Source organism: Magnolia sinica, chromosome 2, assembly GCF_029962835.1.
Source record: "Magnolia sinica isolate HGM2019 chromosome 2, MsV1, whole genome shotgun sequence".
Classification (NCBI taxonomy): Eukaryota; Viridiplantae; Streptophyta; class Magnoliopsida; order Magnoliales; family Magnoliaceae; genus Magnolia; species Magnolia sinica.
This window is the reverse complement of record NC_080574.1, coordinates 129,631,328-129,638,397: the sequence shown is the minus strand read 5'-3', so window position 1 is coordinate 129,638,397 and position 7,070 is coordinate 129,631,328. Positions and strand designations below refer to the sequence as shown.

Sequence of the window (7,070 nt, the reverse complement as noted above, 5' to 3'; positions counted from 1 at the left end):
ATATGGGAAAAATATAGAAACCAATGGTCCATATTTAACGATGGTGCACCAAATGATGGACAAATAGGTTGCCCTAGCAATGGAATGTGCCAATCCTAGATTCAAGAAAAGTTATGCATGGACATGACCAAGAAAAAAAGGTTGGGTCACCAACACATGACCATTAACATGAATTTCCTATCATTATAAGTATATAAGATTTTGTCCCTAGTTCAATTCACATGGGGAACACGTCTTCTTTGTGCATGTATCACATATGAAATTGCTCAAGTTCAAGCATCCTGCATATGGACATGTACTAGCATTATTTTTTGAGTACTACACGAGGCATATTTATCAGTGAGCATATGTGCCCAAAATGTTACATTTGTCACCATCCATAAGAAGTTCTCCGCATATACTACAAACCAACATTGCACCGATTCTATGATATTGTTTGACAACCTGTGAGAGAATAACCAATCTCAACAAAATAACTTTAAAAGCCTATGTTAACACAATTAATATTGATAACTTGTCTCAACATAACTATGATTGAATCGCTTGAATCGAAACTGGCCATTTGGATTTTTTGATCAAGTTATGTTTCCAAGTTATGTTTGATATTTGTTGAGCTCTATAGGATATGGAGTAAAATTGGACAATGGCACATGTGGCGACGGTGATATAAATTATGGAATATTTGACACTTATAGCTTAGGTACATATGGACAATGTGTATGTAAGTTATTTAAGGTTAATGATGGGACAAGTAATGCAGATAATGGAACATTTAGGGTGTGTTTGATTTTCCAAACAATCCGTAAATACATTGCAAATGAGTAATAATGATTTCTTTTGGTGATTACAATATTGTTACCGGTGTTTGATCTGACGCTTACTTTTTTTTAAGGCATTAATACGGAGACATTGCTAAATACATGCAGGCCCCATATCGTGATGTTTGTGGCTTATCGGCACCGTCTATCCGTTATGCCAGCTGAATATAGTACTTTGACATAAAAAATGAGGCTGATCCAAAGCTCAAGTGGACCACACCATAGGATTTAGAGAATCGAACACGTACCGTTAAAAACTTTTTGGGGCCGCTGTTTCCTTTGGTGTGGGTCACTGGAATGTTGGATCTACTTCAATTTTTGATTCATGCCTGAAAATTTTATGCTAAAATGGATGGGCGACATAGATACATCATATATATCACGGTGGGCCCCACAAATTTAAATAATTTATTTTGAACCAATTTTCAAAACAAAAATAAAAGTGCATTTTCAAACAGGATGGATTAGTAATAATTAATTATTCACATGAGATTTACATCGAGCCCTTGATAGGTGATCCTTTTGCATAGAATATTATATCTTTATATGTATCAAACTTAAGATAAGCTTTCCTCAATTTATTTCACTTTTTAAAGACATGCAACTATGCCTAGGGCTATCAACAGCCCAAGCCTGGGGTAGGTCTTGGTCTGGATTTTGAACTCCTTTAGGCTCTGCCTATTCTAATTTCTGATTTTTCGGCCCCATCCTAGTCCATTGATGCCCCCCTGTCCATGCCTGTTCCAATTTGAAAGACAGTAACTTGTTTTCTTCTTCTTCTCCTTCTTCTTTTATTATTATTATTATTATTATTATTATAAAAAATTAATTTTTTTTTTTTTTACTTTTCTGATTTTTATTGTGTTACACAAACCTAATATGTTCCCGTACACCCTATATTGTACAAAGTTTACTTTTCTGATTTTTACTGTGTTAATGGGGAACGCGGATTGCCTGTGACACTGACATTACCGGCCGGCTGCAACTCATTGATTTGCTACTTGACAGTGCTCTATGGGCCCATCTTGGTGTATGTGTTTTATCCATACCATCCATCCATTTTTTTCAACTTATTTTAAGGCATAAGCCCAAAAATAAAATAGACCAAAATTTAAGGTGTCCCATGCCACAGGAAAGAGTGGTGATTGAAAGCCCACCATTAAAACTTCTTAGGCCAACAAAAGTTTTGGACCGAGGTGATATTAATTTGTGTTTCCCTTGATCTAGGCCTTTGTGACCTACTCAACATGTTGGATATAAAACAAATATTACATTGTGCCCTAGGAAGTTTTTAGTGTGGGCATCCATTCGCCGTTGTTTTTCTGTGGTGTGGTCCAACTGAGAGTCATATCATCTGCCTCATTTTTCGGTTCATACCCTAAAATAATGATCCAAAATAGATGGATGGCATGGATAAAACACATACATCATTGTAGGACCCACATAGCACGATTCACATACATCATTGTAGGACCCACATTGCACCGTGCCACCGGGCAGTGTCAGCACGCAATTCTCGTCCATAAATGTGATCTCATGAACGGGAGCAGATTTGGTGTTACCGTGTGGGGCCTATATTAATGAATATGTTTCAAATCCATGCCACCCATCTGTATTTACAGATCATTTTAGGACACCTAAAAAAAATTAAGCATATCCAAATCTCCTTGGACCACACCACTGGAAAAAGTGGTGAATGGCCATTGAAAACTTTCGGTAGGATACAAAGGTTTTGGTTCAAGCTGATCTATGTATTTTCTTTTCATCCGTGGATGTTTGACCTTGTCAACAGGCTGGATGGCTAATAAACCTTACGTATTTGCTTACACTGGGCCCTGAGAAGTTTTTAACGGTGATCGTTCAATCACCGCTGCTCCCTCAGGTGTGGTCCACATAAGATTTAGATCTGTGTAATTTTTTGGACCACTCACTAAAATGTGCTGGAAAAACGGATGGACGGAATGGATGTACAACACATCATCAAGGTGGCCCCCGCAGTATGGACCACTTTTGGGCAGTACTACATGCTACTGATCCTATTAATTGTATTGCTTTTGTTCCTTTTATATCGTTATCCCAGCCCAAGTGGCCCCTAAATCCTATCTAAATCTCTCTCAACTGTGCTGCCAGCCGTTGATTGTGATACACGCACCATAACGAAAAGCTAGTCCAATGGATTCAGTCCACTCCTAGTGATGGAATCCTTCTCCATTCCGACATGCCACATCCATACGCTGTTTGTTCTCTCCCCACCAACAGATACTAAAAAATCAGCAATGTAAGTGAGAGAAATACCCTTTATTTAACTTCTAGTCCCCACATACACGTGTGGGACATACATGTCTGCTACGTACGTGTGCCATGTTTGACACGAGGGAAGCAGATTTGACATTGAGGGAAGAGTAGGGCATGTGGATGTGAGTTAAGGGCCAAAAGTAGAGTCAATGAGGAAATGCTTGGTATAAGCTAGCCGAGTCCCCAACGGCCCTATTCTTCTCTCACCGACCAACATGGCACACGTGTTCGAAATATGGGCCGGTCATTACTTGGGCCGACTGTGAAAAAAAGCTATGTCCCATCATTAGCCGGATTCACTCATCAGGTGGGCCACACTGTTACTAGTAAAATAGATCGTTACAACAAAAATTACCAAAATACCCTTCTGCCTCAGGGCATCTAGGGATAGGGTGGAGAGGTACTTTAGTGATTCCATTCAAGTTTTCATGCATCAAGGTCCACTGGCGCTCACACGTGTTTTACTTCACACGTATATGGTGATGGGTTCACACCATCTAACCCATCCATCAGATGCGCCACCTCAAAAATACTTTCAGACGTAAATCTCAGCCGATCAAAACTGAATTGGGCCACAGAAAGGGAACAAGCTGGGAGGGAACCGCCACCCTTTAATTTGACAGGTGGACATCTGCCTCTAAACACAGCCTAAATTTGGCCTGACTCTTCATCTGGGGTGGATGAAAGGTTTGAATGGCCTGGATTGTATATATACAACACAATAGGCCCCACTCCAATGAACAGTTGGTCACCCTGTAAACATGCTCCATGCGCCTTGGCCCACTTGAGTTTTCGATCAGGCTGGTTTTTTGGGGTTGGGGTTTTTGAGGTGATGTATCCAATAGACGGGTTGGATTCAGTTGATACATATCACTGGACCCCACATCTGTCTGCCAGTACCAATAGAGCGGGTCCTCTATCTACTAGGGCCATACTCTTCAAAGGTCAACCACCCAATATACGCAAACGTAGTAGACAGAGCCATGCAACATAAGAGTTCCATCTCATGTATTGATTTGTTGGGCGCCCATCGCATAAATGCACATTCATATTTGTACAATTGTAGCATTGTCACCCAAGCGTTACACGTACTATCATATGAAAACAATGGAAAGACGCTCAAAGTTACAAAAGTACAACCTTTGTTTTTTGTAATGACATGAAAAATCTCATTATCTGTAATCTGATTTAGAGAGTGGATGTTTGGAATGGGAACATCTGTGGTGTTTGAATAGATTCTATATCCAAGCTGAAGTCATAGAAAGAAGTGGCCGCTGAAAGCTTCATGGAAAGAAACTGTCAAAAAAAAAAAAAACATTAAAATTTAAATATGATAAGTTTTCATTCATCCAAAATTAGCGGTACAAAATTCAAACTCACCTCAACTTGATTTTGTAATGACTGCACGTAATTAATTATCTCATCCAACATTACTGCCATTCCCATATCCTATAAATCCATGGAATCCAATTAGAAAATGAATAGAGGAATCATTTAACTATAATTAAAAAATAAATTAACAAATATATAAAACGAGAAATCATCTGAGTTAATGGTATAATAGGGATTTTTCTTGGCTTGTTTGGATGGAGAGAATCCAAAACACCGACATGGAAATATCGTTGAATGGAAAACGATAGAAGGATGAGAGTCTCTATAGATACGTTGAAAAGTCAATGGTCAAAGGATGAGAGTCTCTCATAATCTTTAAAATCTATAGTGTATGCCTTTTTTTTTTTTTGGGGGGGGGGGGAGAGGGGATAGTGTATGCCTTTTTTTTTTTGGGGGGGGGGAAGGCTATAGTGTATGCCTTTTTTTTTGGGGGGGGAGGGGGGGGGAAGAGATTAATGTCCACAAAATATAAATAATACTTTGGAAAAGGAAATTGAATTCATTATACCGTAACATTATTTGTGATCATCTCTTTATTATAGTGACAAAGATAATGTGTTATTCTTACCTTGTAGCAACCAGGAACTAGGTCTTGCAAACACCTCATTCTCTCATTGATTTTCTCTCTTCTTACCTGTCACACATATCAGAAACATATAGCTCAATCACATGATCTTTGAAATTTCTCTCTCACTAATACAACAAACAACTATATTACCAGAATAAATCACAGAACTTGTAATCAAATACTCAAGATTGTACAAGCTTTTTAGCACTGCCCCAAAAGAAAAATATCAGATGGAACAATAACCACCCATATGTCATTTGAGTAAGGGCAGTTTTGTAATTTCACAATTCCTTTAAAAAAAAAATTCTCTTGGCCTTTATTTGGGTGTAAAATTACTAAATTACCCTTTCAGCTAGGCTGTGACTATCAGTAGCTTGGCCTCTCCTTGCTCTCACATGGACCACCTCCTTTGGTTTCTCCTCTTGTTTCTCATTGCATTTACCTCTCTTTCTTCTCCCTAGCCTCTGAAAATTCTATATTAAAAACCCACAAAATCAGTTCCCTATAAAAACAAGTGAATTGATATTTACACCCTACTTTTTTATGCATACACCCTGCAAACATGTCTACTTTTGGTAGAAAAAAGGGGTGTGTGCATCAAAAAATGGGAAGGAAAAATTACCCCCTTGATACAAAGATCAAATACAAAATATCCACAAGAAAACTGAAATCAAAACACATAAAATCATACGGTTTTTCTTGTAGTTTTATCTCCTTCCTCAAACCCACTATTGGAAACTTGAATAGAAGAACAGCTACCAGAGCTGGTTTTTGAAACCGGTCTGGCCTTCCTCTTCTTACACTCCTGTTTTCCATCTCCCATGCAAGCCATGGACTGAGAAACAAGCATAGAATTCGGATCGTCGGATGCGAAAAAACCCGAAAGGTTGTCGCTGCAAGGTGTTGGGAATTCGGGTTGGTGTGGGAACAAAATGTCATTGGAGAAGCCCATCATTGCATGTAGATTGAATGTGGGAGTGTTCGTGACATGGGGATTGAGATCTTCAAATTGGGCTATGCATTCCATGGTTGAATCCATGCAAAGGAAAGGGAGAGATAAGGGCTTGAGGAAATCATCTGAGAATTCAGCCATTGATTTTCTTTTGAATTGCAAAGCTTCGAGAGAGCTTATGGGTTTGTTTATATAATGCAAGAGGGGCGTGTTAGCTTCGAAGATCATGTATAGTTGGTTTGGTATAAGGTCTTTGTATGTGTATTTTGGTTCGGTCGGCACCAGTTTGGTAGTCTGCAGGAGTATAAGAGATCTTAGTCTTGGACATGGCCCCACAATGGCCACCTGATGTAGAGCAGGTTGCAGACAATTTCATGGCCAAGGTGGACCAGAAAAGACCCGATCGAAGACAGAAGTGATCCGGACCGTCAGAACCTTAAAACGGGCATTATCTTGCAAATCAGAATGAGTTATCCGACATGCCATGTATAATTTTAGGGTAGGAGAAGCTACTTTAGCTAACCAACCTTGCTAAACCGGGTTGCCCATGCTGAATTTGTTGGTTGAAATTCCAATTTATTTTCATTTTTACTATTTTTAGTAAATTTTAGTTTGATTGTGACTCTTCCTCCATTGAGCTTTAAGAGTTGTGTCTGACACTAAAAGTACTCAAAAGAATTAGAAGAACAACATGGTTAAGCCAAATATGATACTTATTATTTTTCACCGAAAACCATGAAGTCTAGTAGAAATCATGATCGTCCGTAAAATAGTAAGTTACCATTTTAGGAAGCTTTAGTTGTAGTTTGATTCCGAAACTTCTCCTAGAGTTCATGGCATTATTTAAAGGGTTGTAAATTTGTTTTTAAGTATCAGTCGATTTATTTCAATTTTTTAGAATTACTTTTACTGTCTATCTTTCCTCGTGGATTCGAGCCCCCGCCGCCCCCAGGACTGGCCTTTTATTTCGACCGTCCACTTTAAAGGTTATAAGATGGATCAATGGATCATCCATTTCGTGGTAACTCTCATCACTGTGTCCCAC

General features: G+C 38.8%; 1 protein-coding gene across 1 annotated transcript; it reads right to left on the bottom strand.

Annotated features, from left to right (window-relative positions):
• Nucleotides 1-4,129: 4,129 nt before the first annotated feature.
• On the bottom strand, nucleotides 4,130-6,267 carry LOC131230518 (transcription factor BEE 1-like). Its single transcript, XM_058226432.1, has 5 exons — nucleotides 5,765-6,267; nucleotides 5,418-5,537; nucleotides 5,074-5,139; nucleotides 4,494-4,562; nucleotides 4,130-4,409 (listed from the first exon to the last, which is right to left on the bottom strand). The coding sequence occupies exons 1-5, from the start codon at nucleotides 6,251-6,253 to the stop codon at nucleotides 4,302-4,304; spliced, it is 852 nt and encodes a 283-aa protein (XP_058082415.1). The 5' UTR covers nucleotides 6,254-6,267; the 3' UTR covers nucleotides 4,130-4,301.
• Nucleotides 6,268-7,070: the final 803 nt, after the last annotated feature.

Excerpts from the sequence above, each read along its gene's own strand:
- LOC131230518 (XM_058226432.1), bottom strand. The coding sequence starts at position 6,253 with ATGATCTTCGAAGCTAACACGCCCCTCTTGCATTATATAAACAAACCC. Across the intron at positions 5,538-5,764 it reads ATAAAACTACAAGAAAAACC|AGGCTAGGGAGAAGAAAGAG; the intron begins GTATGATTTTAT and ends TAGAATTTTCAG. Across the intron at positions 4,410-4,493 it reads CATTACAAAATCAAGTTGAG|TTTCTTTCCATGAAGCTTTC; the intron begins GTGAGTTTGAAT and ends TTTTTTTGACAG.